This window comes from Oryza glaberrima, chromosome 12 (assembly GCF_000147395.1).
Source record: "Oryza glaberrima chromosome 12, OglaRS2, whole genome shotgun sequence".
Classification (NCBI taxonomy): domain Eukaryota; kingdom Viridiplantae; phylum Streptophyta; class Magnoliopsida; order Poales; family Poaceae; genus Oryza; species Oryza glaberrima.
This window is the reverse complement of record NC_068337.1, coordinates 21,687,415-21,705,067: the sequence shown is the minus strand read 5'-3', so window position 1 is coordinate 21,705,067 and position 17,653 is coordinate 21,687,415. Positions and strand designations below refer to the sequence as shown.

Genomic DNA, 17,653 nt, shown 5'->3' with positions numbered 1-17,653 from the left:
ATGCTGCTCTCTTTTGCTTCTCATTTTTGATACTGTAAAATGGAGTGAACACTGCCCAAGACTTTTATTTAGGCAAGGATTAGGTGAAATTACAGTAGCTTTGTTCAATGAAGAACAAGCAAGACTTTTATTTAAGCAAGGATTAGGTGAAATTACAGTAGCTTTGTTCAATGAAGAACAAGTGAGAGTACAGTAGGGAGTAGTGGTGTTACCAAAACAGCCTCTGGATTTGCACTTGCAGACAGGGGTATTCAATTTCTTTTGTCCTCTGCAACAGTGGAAGAAGGAAAGAGGGGTGTTAATGTGATTGATTACAGTTGGCAATTTTGTTTTCTTGCAGTAGGAGTAAGCTATAGATGTTGCTGCTGTAGCATCTGTGGAGGACTGGACCATGAAAAGTTGAAAACTACTACACACATGATATATGCAATGCCTTGTGAGAGTTCTTGTTGGAATGTTTGGAAGGAATTTCTACATGGACAAATGCATAAGGATCTCTAGGATGCTGACAATACTGGAACCAGATAATGACACCCCCAAGTCACAATCACACTCTGCTTGGCTCCTGATTGTAGTTAGTGGTGACCACTGACCTGTCCTATTATATGGAAACTGGAAACATTATGATAAACCTGTTATTCCAATATTTTGAGCTAGATGTATATGCATATGTTTACATGGAACATGAGAACCTGAGTACTGATGATCTTCAGAAAATAATGTTGCTCTTGTCTGATCATGTCTAGTAGATACAACCGTTGGGTCTTCGAACTTCACAGAAGATTACAATATCGGCAGTGCTCTCCTGTCTACTCTAGCATTATAGCAGGAGTAGCTGCCTAGCAAGCAGTGAAACAAGAAGAAAACACCAAGCCTGATAAAAGAGAAAGTCACAAAGGCTGGAAAAGCGCTTCTTTTGGTGACAACTGACAAGCCCCATGCTACTGCTACTGCTGTACTGCACACACACAAAAGCCAAGCAATCTCAGGTTGTACTTATATATTTTTGGAATCTCGAATCCATTCACAGTGTTCTACACATCTTCAGGATCAAGGAAAAAACAATCCTTAGCTTGTTAGATATGCAAAGGATCCATGAGGATTCAGGAACAATCTTTAGATTTTCCTTTTTCTGTTTTGAGGATCAGTCTTTGATGATTGATCCCCCACAAGGCCACAATAATCTCCAAAAGGAATGAGACTCTTTCTCCAGAAACATCAACTTGCTTGGAGAAGAGACATTCGTTTGGAGTCTAGGACAACTTTATACAAACCCACTATGTAAAAAATGAAAAGCAAAACCTCAAACCTCTAAATGCATCCCATATTTTGATATCTTGGTGAAAGTTGTGTTTGGCTCAATCTATGTGACAGAAAAGAGAATTCACCCTTTTTGTCACTTTTCTTTTGACTATATTTGGTTTTTTATGCAAAAACACAAACCTAACCCACAGCACCATCCATTGCAAGATTCAGCCTGAGAGGGTGGTGATCCACCTCTTCTGAGCTGCCGGAGAAGATGTCCACCGGCGCATTGGTGAACCGGAAACTGTTTCTGTTACCCAAATTAGGCCGCACACCATGCTTGTGATGGTCAAGATAGACCACAACGACTGTGATATCGTCGTGGAAATTCCGCCTGCTGCCTCTCTCTATATGTTTGATATCAGTGTATCTCATCTCTCGTTTCCTCGCCGCTTCAGTCAGCGCTGCTCGCACCAACCGCTTCGCTATCCCCTATCAAACACAAGTTCACACAAATGCATCAGATTTTGTATATACAGTTAGTCGTGAGATTGGAGTAAACCATAGCTTACTGCTCTGGGATTCTTGAAGACGATATCAACCGCTGCTTTATCAGTTAGCTGCTCCCACAGACCATCCGATGCAAATATCAAGAATAAGTCTTGCTGCCTCAACTGATGTTCTTTGATCGATGGTTCAGCCGTCATGACAGGTCGCTTCAATGGAATGGAACAAACATATTGCCGGAATATAGGGTCTCTAGCAAATTCAGGCTTCTTCAGGTATACATCTCCAATTGATCTGGAAACCTGAGAATGAAACAAACAGTGTCCATATGTTAAACAGCATCTCACATCTCAGATGCAAGAAAGCAGATAGTGAGTGTAACTGTTGAAAGTTTTGGGAAACGTGGTAAAGCATACTGATGATTATGGATGCAAGTAGCCAGTGTCATTCTTTTTATGTAATATAATATTCCGCAAGATCGATTACCGTGAGGCTTAAGAAAATACAAAAAGGAGAAACTTTACACGAGCATGGCTTAGCATAAGGGTTAGCCACACTGCACAAGCAATCCTACTTACTGGCTTTTTAGAACAGGATATATTCCTATGTTTTTATCGGATGCAAGAAGTGCTTTACAAAAGAATATTAGAACCTAAGTCACGATTTCGAGAACAGATGCATCAATGTACATTGAACATGAAATGAAAGTGACGTCCGAATTTTATCTAGGAAAGAGGAATATTGCCTTTATCCGAGTAACAAATTCTGCACATCACGGTATAAAGCCAGCAAATGAGATGCACGGACATAAATATGTAACTTTGCTAGAACTTTGGATTGCCCATCAATTTCAGGGTGTATTTAAAAGCAGCTATTATGAGTTGCGATGATAAACAGCTAAATCAAATTTCATTATATTCCCTTAAAACTACTATCTGGTCTCACTTATGTTTTGCTTGTTCATAATCATCTGAAATAACAGGAGGTAAATTTGAATTACTATGTTTCTGAAACTTAACGTCAGAAACCTGCAACATGTTTGTTGCGCCTTAGCTTCTGCATGAAGCTTAATAGTACAATCCAGATCACTTGGCGGTGCTACACATGACTCCAAATAGTATGCCACATACGACAAATATACCAACTAACAGGGTTGAACGGTACATACCTGAATGATGCCCTTAATCCTCCAAACTCCTCGGGTATAGATGACTATACGTGAATCATCAGGATGCTGCTCAGTGAGCTCCTTTCTGACCTCCTCCTCTGCAACATTGTGGTCATTGGATAGTCTCTCAGCCACTACCTCCCGACCATCAGGCCCCCTACGGCCAAGGACGGCCCTCGAGTCCCCTAAATTGGCGACATATAGAACGTTATCGGTGATTGCTCCGACGAGGCAGCATGAACCAACCGAGGCAATCTGTGGCTGCTTGAGCCAGGATCGCTTGACCATGTCCAAGAACTCCTCCTCCGTGGCATGGAATGCCCTCTTGATTGCATCGGTGGACATGCCACCTTGCTCAGATGCAAACCCTGATCCAATTAATTCAGAGCATGGCATCGTTAGTACATCTTAAGTTAATGGTGAGCACATAACTTGATTGAATTATGATGATATCTTTGGTCAGAATAAGTAGGTAAACCACAAAATTCATCTCATCAGTAATAGACAACACAATCTAGAGTCTACCAAGTACCAGCTGGAGCTATCAAAAGATAAGGCATATGCAAAGTTCTAAATGAGCAAGTGGTATATCAAGCAAAAAAAAATGGATAATCATCACAGTAGAACACTATCCAGGTATCAATAGAACCGGACAAAACAAAGGATTGTTACTTCGACAAACAGGTTATTAAATGCCAACTATATAAAGAGGAGTAAAAACTACATTAATTAAGTAATCAAATCCACCGAATTCTACGCTAAACCTGACTAAAAGGACGCAGAAAACTGAACGGTCAAGTTAAGCAAACCCATATAAGGAAAGAAAAAATAAATACTATTACGCCAAACAAAAAGAACGCATTATTTTTTTTTGTCAGAAATGAAAAATCTTAAACCTACCAAGACATTATTACGAACTGATTGGTTCTATTCTAAATCAAATTCACACGCTAAAATAATCTTGTTATTGAGGCACTAAACTGTGGAGGTGAGGGAAGAGGCGGGAGGAGATGAAGCGGGACGCCTCGGGGCCACCGTGGCCGTCGTAGACGCCGACGAAGGTCGCCGCCGGCGAGGTCACCACCTGCCCCTGGTCCTCCAGCTCCTCGTTCGCCTGCGCCACCGCGATGGAGTACTCCCCGCTCGCGTGCGGCTTCAGCTCCGCGTGCCACAGCAACCCATCCCCTCCTCCCCCTCCTCCGCCGCCGCCGCCTCGCCCCAGGCACCTCTCCGCCGGCCGCGCCAGCCACCGCAGCAGCATCGTCGTCGCCGCAAAGATCGCCGCGCTCCCTCTTCTCCTCCTCCCGAAAATTCCCACCGAATTTCCTCCGAAATTCGCACCAAAACTGCGCTGTCTTTGCTGTCTCTTTTGCTCCTATTGTTAGGAGCTCGAAAGCTTCGCTTTTTTTTTTCTGTTTTTTTATGAGGAGGCTTCCCAATTCAGAGGCTTGAGACGACGATTGACCGTCCGATTGGCTCTCGATGGGACACGTGGACGGCCCACGTTATCGTATCGCGACGACCGTGTGGATGGTGGGGCTCTGGGAGACTGACCGGTCAACGCACCGGCCGTGCGGTGGTGGGGCCCACGTGGAGTGGGGAAGACGAGTCGCCGTGGCGGTCGGGTTGACCGGCCACGTCGCCGCCGGTCAAGCTAGCCAGCAAGTACAGTGTACTACACGTACCCAGCTCTCTACTACGCGGCTACGCCCGAGAAAATATTAAAAAATACTTTCTCCATTTTAAATTAATCTACATATTTCGTAGGTACATCGAGACCAAGAAAAGCTAATAACTCTCTTATACTATATTTACTCTAGCAGCAAACTCAATACATGCACAATCCCCACTATTTCCTAGCCAATAGCAAATCAAGATATTGCATGTGGGTTATAAATGCCTGTGTGCATGGATGCATGTATCAATGTCCATTTATTTCAATGCACAAATAACGAATAGACCTAATGAATGAACACAAATATGTAGATTATTTAGGAATAACCTTAAAAAAAAACTATATGTAGATCAATTTGGAATAGAGAGAGTAGATATATAAGATTTGGCCATGCCATTCTGAGTGATTTTTTTTTACTTTCGGATTTGACCATGAGTAAAAGTTTTATACACATAAACTTTCAACTTTTCCGTCACATCGTTCCAATTTCAATCAAACTTCCAATTTTAGCGTGAACTAAACACACCCAAAAGTAAATGTTTTACTACCTTTATGTTATAAGCTATTTTGACTTTTTATAGTCAAATTTACTTAAATTTGATCCAGTTTATAAAAATATTAGCAATATCTATAATATTAAATTAGTTTCATTAACAATTAATATTTAATCTATTTTCAAAATATATTTGTTTTATGTCGAAAGGGTTATTATATATTTTTTTCTATAAACTTAGTCAAACGTTTAACTTGAAAAAAAAAATCATATAATATGAGCCAGAAGGGTGCTTAGGGGGAAGTTTCTAGAATATATGAAACGTTTTAACTGTATGTGTCCAAGTTTTTCTTTATTTTCTATGATATTTGCTAATTGGTGTGTACAAGGTGTGCACGGAAAAATTATGTGTATAGGATATGTTCATGTACTAAGGATGACGTGGATAAATGTTAGACATTCATTTTTTTTATTATTGTACGGTAGTTTTCATGTTTACACTAAGGTTTGCATTATATATATTTTTCTGTATTCTACGTGTATACTGTCTTGTATGTACTATGTATTTATACTTATCTACAAAATCTGGTCTTGTATGTACGTATTTATACTTATCTACAGAATCTGGAGACAAGTACGGGTGATAGAGATGTCGAATAGGTTATATAGAAAGTTCGTTGAGAATGTGACTTGTGTGATCAGGACAGAGATCTTTGCTCACTGAATTTCGTCAAGTATCGATTCTGCCTCTGAAAGTCTGAAGTCTGAATTCCAATTTTCCAGATGACGAACAACATACTTGCAGAAGGAACAAAAACGAATGAACGCGACACATAACAAACTGCAACGCTCAGCTGGATTGGCATCAGCAAGACGAGAGCAAAAGCAATCACTCACTTTCAGATTGCACAACATGGAAGAGCAAACAAAAGCTTCCATGGAAAAACAGGTAGCAGCTCAGCTCTCATTCTATATGCATGGAGAGAGCATGATCCAGTTGCAAACAACCCAGTCAGGTTCAAGACACATTCATGGTACAGTAAGATGCTAACTTTCTGAAGCCTCACACAGTGACAAAAGTATCACAGATTTCACAGCCTCATCAGCAAAGGGGGGAAAAAACTTAGTACTGGAAGAAGAGCATGTGAGCAGTGACAAAGTTAAGGGCTTAAAGAGAGGTTCTACAGAGCTGGGTTTAGTTTCATCCTCAAATTCTCATCCTTCTGCTGTTAGGAGCACGCTGGCCCTGCAGTAGGGGCAGTCGCTGCGAGAGCGCAGCCATCGCTCGAGGCAGGCCGAGTGGAAGATGTGCTTGCACCGCAGCTCGAGGAGCCCATCTGCATCCCCACATCTCTCCAGGCATATAGAGCACTCCGTTGAAGGTCCCGCGAGTTCGTCATCATCTGTTACTCTGCAGCTTGCTACTTCTTGTGTAGGAGCCGGTTCAGAACAATGCGCGATGAATGTATGCTTATCTGCGGTGTTGAAGGTTTCAGCTGTGCTCTCTTGGAGTTTGCAGGGAGCGATCGATACGTCAGTGTGGAAGCAACTGGTTAGACTGCTGAATATGCTATCTGCGGTGGTGGAGACGCCCGGGGCTACTCCACCATGAATGGTTTCTGATGACAACGATGTATTTTGCCTGCAACAATGGGATGGAATTTGTAAATGTAGATTCTCTGTAGCTTAAGTTCTAAGCTGGAGGAGGGAGTGCGAAAAAGTTGATGCGGACCTTCTTCCTGATAAGTCCACGCTGTTAAGCCTCTGAAGTAGCCGTTCCCTAGCCTGCTGAACGGAATCAGGAAGCCGGCCATGATCTGATACGCTGCGGTTTAGCCTTGAGCTGGAGCCCGTGCTGCCTGCTTGTCCTGTTATGTTTCCAGCAGATGCGACACCCTTTGAGGTATCTCTTTTGCTTCCTGGAACATGTTCCTGACCCTAGTTTCATCAATGACAAATGTTAGAAACAGTGGATTATTGCTGAAGAAGATTTCACAACAATCATCAATACATGAAGAAACATGGAAAACCATACTTATTTCTGCCGTGAAAATGATATTGTTGCATACTAAGAAAGAGTGCAGATAAGCAAGGGCACATGAAAGCAATAGTGTTCAGTAAAAAGAGATAGTGTCCATATGATTATTTGGTGCATGAGCACACTTCACAGTTGTCTGCACACCACAAAACTAGAACACTGGTTCAGCAGGCTACTACGAGGGCTGATACTTAACCTGCTAAAACACTAGAACTATGTTCTGACTGTATATGTTTAGTAATGGGAAATCTAGTCCATAATTTCGGCGCGAAGACAAGCATTAGTTAGTCAGAAACGATTGCTACTAAACAATGGGAATTTCCATAAAAGGTTTTGAAATAGCAGTTTACCAGCAATTAACATCTAATTAGTACTAGTATGAATGTAAAGTACTACAGGCTTAATTGGGCTACTAAATTTGAGCTACCAACCAAAGAACTGTCTTTGTCATTTAACCATAAATCTACATTGAAATTAGTTGAACCTCTCAGAAAAAGATTTCGGTATATACTACTAGTACTCCACGAGTACCTTCTTATCATGGTTGTAGTAAATACCCTTCACAAGTTACAGCACATGTACAGATGTACTCTATCTAGTTTGAAAAGGATTGTCAAACTTTCTACTAGTACCACTGTACCAGCTGATGAATTCCCCAGAACACCAGCAAACACATTAATGTTTCTTGAAGAACAAAAGATCACCGAACCCATCATTTACACTCATAATCATAGATCTCATCAACGACCAAATTTACTAACACATAACTTAGATTTTGCGAGAACCAGACTTGACATTTTTTTTTTTGAGAAAATTCGATCTATAGCACAGAAGAGAAAGCGGTACCAAAAAATAGCACATAAATTTTTCGCTTTCGGCGAGAAGCACAGGCCACCGTTTTTCCTTCGACCCGTAGCACTTCCGTCGCATTATGAGGTAACGGCGTTAGATCGAAGCGGAGAAAAATATCGTTGGACTCATTTGCCCTTCATCTCTTCTCCCTTATTCCCCATTTCCTCACTCTTTCCAAGTCCCTATACGAAGTCCCACCCTCTGCTACCGCCGCTGCAGCCATGCGGGCAAGCGCCACTGCACGCTCCCTGAAGGGCTTCCCCATGTCGCCGACCGCGGCGGCAATCGCCTTCGCCATCTGCCCAGAGTCAGGCACGGCGTCCGCGCCCTCCGCCAGGTGCATCGCCACGCCGGCCTCCACCAGCAAAATCTTGTTCACGAAGTGGTCGGCGCCCATGGGCCACGTGAGCATCGCGACGCCCGCCGACGTCGCCTCCAGCATCGCGTTCGTGCCGCAGTGCATCAGGGACCACCCCACGGCGCGGTGGCGCGGGATCGCCACCTGCGGCGCCCACCCGCGGATGACCAGGCCCGTCCCCACGCCGTTGTCGCCGCCTCGAACCCTTTCAGCAGCGCCGCGGCGGTGACGCTGTCCGCGGCCCACACGAGCGCCGCCGAGCTCCGCGTCAACGCCTCGGCCACGCACGCCACCTGCGCCGGCGACAGTGACTGCTGCGTCGCGAAGTTGACGTACACGATGGCGCCATCGGCGAAGGCGTCCAGCCAGGCACCCACCTCTATCGGTGGCACCGCCGGTTTCCCGCCACGGTCGCTGGACGAAGGCCATGGCTAACAACCTTGAGCCCACCGGAGGACACTTCAAGTCCAAATAGGCGGCCTCCAAGGCTGCGAACGTGTTGATGACGACGCACTTGGTATCCAGGCTCCACAGCAAAGGAACCATCAAAAGAGAATGAACGGGAAATAGCTGAGGAAATAGGGAATAAGGGAGAAGAGATGAAGGGCAAATGAGTCCAATGACATTTTTCTCCACTCAGATCTAACACCGTTACCTCAGGATGCGACGGAAGTGCTATGCTACGAAGGAAAAACGGTGGCCTGTGCTTCTCGTCGAAAGCGAAAAATTTGTGTGCTATTTTTTGGTACCGCTTTTTTTCTTGTGCTATGGATCGAATTTTCTCTTTTTTTTTTCTGTGAGAGCCAAACATTTGGTTACTAACTTGCCATAGATCTGACAAGGGCATGCATATGAAAGTGCAGATGATCTGATTCACTGATGCACGCCTCAGTTCATCTCAACTGACCACAACTAATCACTCTACCAAAGCTTCCAACACAAATCTTCACCGGGGTGAGCCCTACAAAACAAAAGATGAAATTCTCCACTTCTTTAGTTCTTACAAGCTGATTGCTGATCCAAGTACCAGATTGGAACTCCCCTGGTGTCTCCTTCCTAGGCAAATCTCTAAAACCATCCATTTCCCCTTCCAAATCAGCAATCAAATCTCAATCTAAACCCTCCCTTCTAAAATCGTTTCTTACTTTCTTTGGAACCTCACCCAAATCGTCAGCACTTGGCCACAACGCCACAAAACCATGAACCACACCATGATTCTCACTAGCTACTCCTAAGCTGAAATCCAACTAAACACTGGAGACGAAATCCTCCTCTGAAAACTTCTCCTCACTCGAGAAGCCGTAAAAATAAATAATATAATAATAACAATAATAATAATAAGTTCGCAGCCTTAGCCAAGAAACGGCAGAAAGCTAGCTCACCGGCTTGCGGCGGCGTGCGGCGGAGGCTCCGGCTCCGGCTCGGCAGGGCCTGCGGCGAGGGTCGGGAGGCTCCGGCTCCGGCTCCGGCGGCGCCGGCGATGGGCGGCGGCGCTGGAAGTAGACGAGCTTGGAGGCGATCGGCATGGAGAAGAAGAAGAAGAAGATGTGGCGAAATATTGCAGCTTCACCTGTTTCTCTCCAACTTTTATACTACCTCGGCTGCTTCTTTTTTCTCTGCACTTTTCTTCAGATATCTCTGCACTACTACTACTACTACTACTACTACTACCTCTTGAAAGTTGAAACCTTTCTTCTTCTTTTTTCCTCTGAAAGTTTCTGAATTTTCTCGCTCACGTCAACGTTGCTTTTTTGTATCGATTCTTCGCAAAATCCTCGAAAAGATGATTTGTTGTGTTGTGCGCCATCGCAGTTAAGGGTTTTGGACGGCTTAAATGAAGCTAGAAGCGTGATAAGGGCACCCGCAATGATTATCTATATGGTCTCTATAAGATATCCATATCAATATATTATCCTACTTGGAAGAGATTAAATGAAGAGAGAGAACAAAGCTATCTACTAACCTAGAGATAGTCTATAGAGAAAAACGAGGCAATGTATTAGAGAGCTATAGATACCCATGTAGATATACTATTGAGGTGTTTTACTATTAATCTAGTCTATTGCTGAGATGTACATGTTTTATAGAGAGCATCTTACTTTACCATTGCGGGTGCTCTAAGAGCATGTACAATACCTGGCTATAAGCCAACTACAAACATATTTTAATAAAATAAATAAGGAGAGAGAATAGCAGCAGGCTATAAATTTATAGTCAACTGTAATACGGACTTTAAGACGCAGGGTGTGTATAACAAGTAGGACCAGGTATTAATAGTATAGTATATAACTATTGTATGAATGAGCTATTAGGTTGGCTATAGATGAATTGAAGCCAATAATTGGATATACTATTAAACTTGTTCTAAACTGCTGATGAAAACGACATAATATCAAGGGCACAAAACAGGAGAGGAAAAAAATTGCAATCTTTAAAAACGCAATCTTTTCACACTACTTCAGTGATGAAGAAACGGTTATTTGAGATATAGTGTCGACATGTCTCCGTATTTAGCTGTGTAAACAAACTTAAGCGCACTAAATCAGAATCAAAATGGAACTAAATCTGAATGAAAATGATTGGTATGTAGAACAATTTTATTCTGCGTGGATCATATGTGGGGGCTTGATGATGGCCATATCTCCAAGTTGATCACTTTAGACATGATGGAAATTAGTGCGCCTTTTGGTGACCTGCAAGGTCATTAATCCAGAACCAACTCTGGAAGACCAAATTAAATGTTGCCAAATGTACATTGAGTATTATAAAGATCAGCTCAAAGTAGCTAAGCATATGGCCAAACTTCGAGTAACTATCAAGTGAGATTACAGCAACATGGCATAATTTGAGTACTTCCTCTGTTTCATACTTTTAGCATACCTGCATTAATATATATATTAATAACTTTAAATATATAAATGTGTCTACATTATTATAAAACACACACATATATATATATGTATGGGTAATGTTAAGAAGTTTTATATTATAAAACGGAGGGAGTAGTACATAGTATAAAACAACTAATTAAGCACTCCTCATGTGATGTGAAACTGACACTCCGTTTCTTCCATAGTTTGCTGTCACTGCATCAGTTTCGGTTGTAAAAGAAAAAAAATTCAACACGAGAGGCGCGTGAATGCGAAGTACGCTAACCGTCCAAGAATTTGACGTGATTTACTACCAAAAACGTCATTAGCGAGGAGTTAATTAGCACATTTTAAACAAGTGTCAGAATGGCCCTAATCGCTGAGCCAGGCACTAATAAAAAAAAGGCGTTGGACTAGTGTCACGCTATCACCGCGGTTGGGCCCACTCGTCAGTGACACGTGCCACGCATCGTTGTACACGTGGCGTTTTGTTGCAACTGATTTTGTCCGGATCACCGACACACGTGGCAGTGGCACCTGTACTGTACGGCAGCATTCTTTTTGCTTGCTTCTCTTTCCTTTTAAACTCATGCATTTATCCAATATAAAAGATTACATAGTACTCCTATAACATACATCAGCGAAAATCACATTTCTCATAGAAAGAGCGATGAGATTAGATAGACATACGATACAATTTATAGAAAGACCCTTAAAATGAACAAATTACACAGAGGTCCTAGAAATGGGAAAGAATGACTCCAAACGAAAATAAAAAGAGCAGTCTTTACTTCTTTCCTTTTTCCCGATCCGATGATCGATGAAATCGAGGTTGACTGCAAAAATTACCATCGATACGGCAGCATTTTTCCTCTGCTTCTCTCGAGTCAACAATGACAACAAAATTGTTGATAACCTGACCTTTGATAGTACTCCATAGGTCCTGTTTAGATCCTCTAAAATGGTAAAAGTTTTGCCATTTTATAGCAATTTTTGCCATTTTGGATCTAAACACTAGTAGTAAAAGTTGGCAATTTGGTATTTGGTATTTGCTAGTTCATAGTAGCAAATTATGCCAAAAAGTGCTTTGGGACCACTCTCTCTTTCTCTCTCACTTTAGTGCTAGAATAGCAAAACTTTAACATGCATCTAAACACCAACTAGTACTTTTGCAATGCTAAAACTTTTGCCACCAAAACTTTTGCCATTTGCCATTTGCTATTCCAAATGGATCTAAACATGCCCTAATTTTGATAGTCATATTTTATCTTGGCACATAGACCAAGAATAAGTGATTCTACTTATCATCCATTTAAAAATGCTACTAGTCATTCATTGTAAACAAGCGATTCATTAATATTTACATTTTTCGATGCCCATGTAGCCAATCTTGTGTGGAAGATGGAGAGTCACGCATTAAATCCAAGAAAGTCATTAAGATGATAAGTTGTTGGATTGAAATATGCCTATTAAAAATAAATTTTTAGATTTAGAAATATGACTATTAAAAATATATGGAGAGAGTATCATTTATCTTTAATAAAAAAAAACCTCCAGCGACTTAATAGGTCTATTAGTCTAAGACTCAAGGTAAATTGAGTAGTTGAATTTGCATATCCCACCGTGATATAATGATATGCAAGCATGCTAAGGTCGCATACTTCTTTTTTATTTAAGACCATGGTTTAGAAAATATTCACCTTCTATCTTTATAACCATTATCTTCGTGGATGTGTCAGTGATAACGATGATACCATTGTCTTTGCCTGTATATATGAAAATTTGCAAGACATATATAAAGATGGAGCCGATGCGAGCTCTTAGTTAATACTCCCTCCATCCCAAAATATAGCAACTTTTATTTAATAGGATGTATATATATATATATATATATATTCTAGTACTACGAATCTGGACATGCCTAGGATACGTCTCATCTAACTAAATTTTGCTATGTTTTGATATAGAGGAAGAACATACTACTTCCTACAATAGTAAAGGCAATAATAACTCTCAAACTTAATGTACCAAAATATTTTTTTATTACCATTTTTTTCTTTTGTCCACACCTTGCAACAAAATTTCCTTTAATAGTAAATGCTAAGAATCTACTTTAAGTTGTTATCATGAGTATCCATCATGTTTCCCTTTTTTTTCATCTTCTTCTTCCACGACACCAAATTTGCTTACATGACAACGAAGATAGTCCGTTATTAAATACCGTTGTACATGCTCAGATCTATGCGCGTTATAAATGTCCGCGTTTGTTTTGTGTTTCTAAAAAAAAAGTCTATTATAGTTTATGACGAATGTAATATGTAATGCTGGTATCTTTTGCTATGACCTTTGTGAAAAGTAAATTAATGGGAAAAAAAGTTGGGTAAAAACATGATCTAGAATTTCCACGAGAATATTCACTTTTTATCCTCTCCCACTCTCTTTTGTGTCGTTCACACCACAGTTACGATGCACCCCAAATCAACGGAGGTTTTAATTAGTGGAAGGTAGAAAGTAAAAAAAAATTGGGAGGTCAAGGTGAGTGAGACGTGACGTCGTGCTCACGTCGTCTTACGAACACGACCTCTTGGGCTTTTCCTTTTTGTGTCTGTCATGGGCTAGGCCCGGCAATTAGTGCGGTCCATGGGCTATAATTCCTCGCGTAGCATGTAGTTGGGCTGGGCCTAGGGTAAATCTGAATGCTGCAGAATGAAATTATAGATTTTCTTTTCCTCTTTTTTTTGGCAATACATCTTCCTGATTTTTGTCTCTAAAAACAAATATGCCTTCTTATATTGTTCCATCTGGTTGGTATCAAAGTGTATTGAGCCTTTGATTATACCAAAATATGTCTTACCAATTAATAGTAGTATTTGGCAACTAAACTAGTATTAGTGTGACTGGTTTGGATTGGAGCCAAGTCATTTGTAATGCCACAGTGCTCAATTTCGCAACACACTGAAACTTTCTTCACCATATCAAGCATACTGGTAGAGAACCAAACATAGAGAGTATTTCATATGAGCTGTATCTTACTAAAAAGAAAAAGTAATAATATCAAAATTTATCTAGATTTTGACACCACTATAAAAATGACCCAATATCACATCACACATTACACAGTCCATGAAATTCACAAAGGATTGTCTTTGCCTCTTTGAGGTGGCATGTTCTTCCACGAGGTATCTGCACATGAACAGAACAGTGCCAACACAGTTCCTGCTTGTGCTCTGGTTGATCAGACAATGAGCATACTGTGTACTCCATGTCATACATCGGATTAATCAAGACAGTTTATAGCTCTTCCAGCCGCTATAAATTATACTAGTGATGGAGAAAATAGCACCAACACTACTGTTTAGTTTTGTTTTCTTTTTAATGCATCGAACTCAGAACACAACGGACTGAGAGAGAGAAAGACAGTACATGTACTGGATAGCAGCTACTGATGCTTGAAGTACGATATTTTGTACCATTCCATGGTCATTCATTTCATTATTTTTCATAGAGATCGAGATATCTATAGCTATCGATCGCCATCGATCGATCGGTAGCTAGCTGCTAGCTGCTGCTGTCACGGTTTTCTTATTGGGATGCAGCCGGGAATCATGCCGGGGATTTTCACATACGTACTGCACAACATTGTCTTCTTCTGTCAGATTCAGGATTTCGGTACAAGGAATCGTTGGTTATATATATTTTTTCTTTGTTTAAATTTGGTTTGTGTTCGATTCAAGATAACGATGGATCACCTGCTAGTTGCACACTTGCACTTGTCTGTATTAATCACTTGAGATATTTCTTCAGGTAGTGGTTGCCTGCTCCTTACTACTCTCCTTTGAAACTTCTTTGCAAATGCTTCCACAATTTCTGAACATACCTTGCAATTTCTCCCTTTAAAGAATTCTTTTGTTTGCCTCTGATGACTTGCTTTTGCAAAAGATGGATGAATCTATTTCCATAAAGAAAGACAAATGAATCCAGATATGTATCCAGTACAGGTCAACTATTTTAATTTTATCCTCTTGTCCACAGCTTCCAAAGATATCTTGGTCTAGAATTACTGAAGCCAAAGCAACAACGTGTGACAACAGCTTCATTTTATCCATTTGCATCTTCTGAAACTTTTTTTTTTGGGTGTTGTTTTTTAGTTGCAATGATCCCCTTTTCTTGCCTGAAACTCTATCTTGTTGCATGCAGAATGTTCCCTTCAAGAGTCAATCATCATAGATAAAGAAAAGGAATATCCTTTTTTCCTAATGGTGCCATTTGTTCTACTTCTCTTAATTCTTCTTTTTTTAAAAAAAAAATCATTGATATTTAAATTCTGAACTGATCTGAACTTCTGGAGACAGCATGCCTACTGGCCATCAGCTGCAACCTTTTGCACTGCAAAGAATGCAACCTCTTTTCACTTCAATTTCCATGTAGTAGCTACCTATGCTTTCTTTCTACTACTCCCTCAGTTTCACTGCCTGATTATTTACCTTTTCACTGCAACTCCCTTTTTCCAGGTTACCTTTGCATTCATTCATTCATCCATGCATGCATGCAACTGTGCAATCAATAATGCTCCAATATTGCATTGCAAATCATGAACATGCCATGATCTAGTAGGAATAGACACAAATCAATCAGCATGCACTCATTAATTAGCCAAGATCGATCAAATGATGATCAATGGACACTTTGGGATCAGGAATTCAGGATTAGGACTTAATCCCCCCTGCCCAAACTGCACTGATCACCTAGCTAGAACAAATAATTGATTAATTAACAGTGGGAGAGGAAATGATTAAGCTAGTGGCTAGCTTCTTCTTGTTCTTCTTCTCTTCTTCTACAAACACAAGATAATTAAGCTAGAGTAGTAGTAGCACAGTGTGATCATGGACAGCTTGAGCTTGAGCTTGAGCTTGATCTTGCTGTTCATGTCATCCTGAGGCTGAGATACTGGCACTGAACCAGCCATGGCGACTGCTGCTGCTTCATGGCGTCGCCCATGGCGAGGTCGAACGCCATTGCACGCTGGCACGGCGGCGGCATGGGCGGCGGCGCGTGGAGGAACATGGCGGCGCCGTCGGAGTACTCGGCCGACGACGGCGACGACGAGAGGCCGCTGCCGGAGCAGTCGGAGGCGAAGGGGGAGGAGCCACCTGCGGCGGCGGCGGCGGCGGCAATGGCGGCGTTGCACTTGCGGGAGCTGCGGCCGCCGCCGACGGCGAGAGTGAGGTCCAGCTCGGCCGTGTCGTCGTTGTCGTCGGCGGCGTCGGCGCTGACGATGTACTCGTCGGCGGGGAGCTGCAGGTTCAGCGCGCGGCGAGGTTGCTTGCTGCTCCGGCGAGGCTGCCGGCGGCGGTGGCCGGAGCTCAGCTCGGCCATGGTCAGGTCGCTCATCAGCTGCCTCTGAATTCGGTACAGGCGATGCAGCTCATGAACCTGATTAATAATTAATTGAAACTTAATCAGAAGTAGTTCATATGTAGGATTCAAGAAATTTGCAATGGCCAGTAATTAACTACTAGTAGTAAGTAGTTGATAGGACTAATTTCAGTGAGATTTACCTGCTGCCTGAAGGTCTCCTCATGCTTGAGCATGGCCATCTTCATCACCTCCATGTCACATTGCCTCACAAGCTTGTCCATCCTCATCATCTGCTTCAGCTAAGCCTCTTGGAATTGATTGATTGATCCTAGTGATTCCCTCAACTTTGATTCAGGATTCAGATCACCAATTCTTGCACTTGCACCCTGCTGAAATGTGAAGCAAAGATACCATTAAGTACTTTAAAAAAAACTTCATTTTCATTGATCCTAATGGTTCAGACTTCAGAAATGATAAATTACATCAAAAGAGCTAGTAGCAAGATGAACAAAAAACTGAACTTTGAGAGCAGGAGCTCAGATCAAGAAACATGATGATGTCATCAGAACAATCTCTGAGTGACACAAACAACATTTCAGACAAGGATGCTAATTCTACCACAAAGAACAAGTAACTAACCAACTAACTAACCTTGTATATGTATCCAAAACAACCACCAAGATGCTTGCTTGTTTCTGTTGTCTGTTCCTCTCTTCCTCTACTCAACTTCCAGAGGACAAACAAGATAGGTTCAGAAGGAGGAGTATGAGTTGTGAGAGTGAGGCTGGTGAATGTGTGAAGCTGGAAATGGGAGTTACAGGGGAGGTGGTGATTTATAAACACTGGCAATGATCACTAGACACTAGGTAGAGGGTATATTTTTACCTTGGACCCTCCTCCTTTTTGGCATGCCAAGCAAGAGGCCCAGAGGCCTGGGGCAATGGCACTAGTCAGTTTGCATGAGGTGCCCCTCCCAGAGCAGACAACCCTGCAGGACTCTAGTTTAATCTTCTTCTCTATTCTCTCTTGTGTGGGCCCCCACAAGGAGGAGTAGTCGTACATTTCAAAGGTTTTTTTTTAAGTACATTT

General features: G+C 41.8%; 3 protein-coding genes across 6 annotated transcripts; all 3 read right to left on the bottom strand.

Annotated features, from left to right (window-relative positions):
- Nucleotides 1–9: 9 nt before the first annotated feature.
- On the bottom strand, nucleotides 10–4,310 carry LOC127757059 (probable protein phosphatase 2C 78). Its single transcript, XM_052282482.1, has 4 exons — nucleotides 3,902–4,310; nucleotides 2,921–3,288; nucleotides 1,818–2,054; nucleotides 10–1,737 (listed from the first exon to the last, which is right to left on the bottom strand). Exons 1-4 carry the CDS (start codon nucleotides 4,179–4,181, stop codon nucleotides 1,444–1,446), a joined length of 1,179 nt encoding a protein of 392 aa, XP_052138442.1. The 5' UTR covers nucleotides 4,182–4,310; the 3' UTR covers nucleotides 10–1,443.
- A 1,617-nt stretch (nucleotides 4,311–5,927) lies between these two features.
- On the bottom strand, nucleotides 5,928–10,142 carry LOC127758235 (probable E3 ubiquitin-protein ligase RHY1A). 3 transcript variants are annotated; one of them, XM_052283860.1, is made up of 3 exons: nucleotides 9,719–10,142; nucleotides 6,821–7,026; nucleotides 5,928–6,730 (listed from the first exon to the last, which is right to left on the bottom strand). In XM_052283860.1, the coding sequence occupies exons 1-3, from the start codon at nucleotides 9,860–9,862 to the stop codon at nucleotides 6,304–6,306; spliced, it is 777 nt and encodes a 258-aa protein (XP_052139820.1). In that variant the 5' UTR covers nucleotides 9,863–10,142; the 3' UTR covers nucleotides 5,928–6,303. The 3 variants fall into 3 exon arrangements, with proteins under 3 accessions (XP_052139820.1, XP_052139822.1, XP_052139821.1); XM_052283862.1 differs by lacking the exon at nucleotides 9,719–10,142 and adding an exon at nucleotides 9,160–9,641; XM_052283861.1 differs by lacking the exon at nucleotides 9,719–10,142 and adding an exon at nucleotides 7,973–8,155.
- Nucleotides 10,143–15,825: 5,683 nt separating this feature from the next.
- LOC127756855 (uncharacterized) lies at nucleotides 15,826–17,524 on the bottom strand. Of its 2 annotated transcripts, none has more exons than XM_052282244.1 (3): nucleotides 17,216–17,524; nucleotides 16,765–16,950; nucleotides 15,826–16,639 (listed from the first exon to the last, which is right to left on the bottom strand). In XM_052282244.1, exons 2-3 carry the CDS (start codon nucleotides 16,852–16,854, stop codon nucleotides 16,130–16,132), a joined length of 600 nt encoding a protein of 199 aa, XP_052138204.1. In that variant the 5' UTR covers nucleotides 16,855–16,950; nucleotides 17,216–17,524; the 3' UTR covers nucleotides 15,826–16,129. The 2 variants fall into 2 exon arrangements, with proteins under 2 accessions (XP_052138204.1, XP_052138203.1); XM_052282243.1 differs by having other exon boundaries at nucleotides 16,765–16,953; nucleotides 17,216–17,522.
- Nucleotides 17,525–17,653: the final 129 nt, after the last annotated feature.

Bases quoted from the DNA above. Each gene is read 5' to 3' on its own strand.
- LOC127758235 (XM_052283860.1), bottom strand. From the start codon at position 9,862: ATGCCGATCGCCTCCAAGCTCGTCTACTTCCAGCGCCGCCGCCCATCG. The intron at 7,027-9,718 runs GTGAGCTAGCTT...TGATGAAACTAG, and splicing joins CCGCACGCCGCCGCAAGCCG to GGTCAGGAACATGTTCCAGG. The intron at 6,731-6,820 runs GTCCGCATCAAC...CCATTGTTGCAG, and splicing joins GTGGACTTATCAGGAAGAAG to GCAAAATACATCGTTGTCAT.
- LOC127756855 (XM_052282244.1), bottom strand. From the start codon at position 16,854: ATGATGAGGATGGACAAGCTTGTGAGGCAATGTGACATGGAGGTGATG. The intron at 16,640-16,764 runs GTAAATCTCACT...ATTATTAATCAG, and splicing joins AGGAGACCTTCAGGCAGCAG to GTTCATGAGCTGCATCGCCT.
- LOC127757059 (XM_052282482.1), bottom strand. From the start codon at position 4,181: ATGCTGCTGCGGTGGCTGGCGCGGCCGGCGGAGAGGTGCCTGGGGCGA. The intron at 3,289-3,901 runs GTTTAGTGCCTC...TAATTGGATCAG, and splicing joins CCTCTTCCCTCACCTCCACA to GGTTTGCATCTGAGCAAGGT. The intron at 1,738-1,817 runs GTAAGCTATGGT...TGTGTTTGATAG, and splicing joins TCTTCAAGAATCCCAGAGCA to GGGATAGCGAAGCGGTTGGT.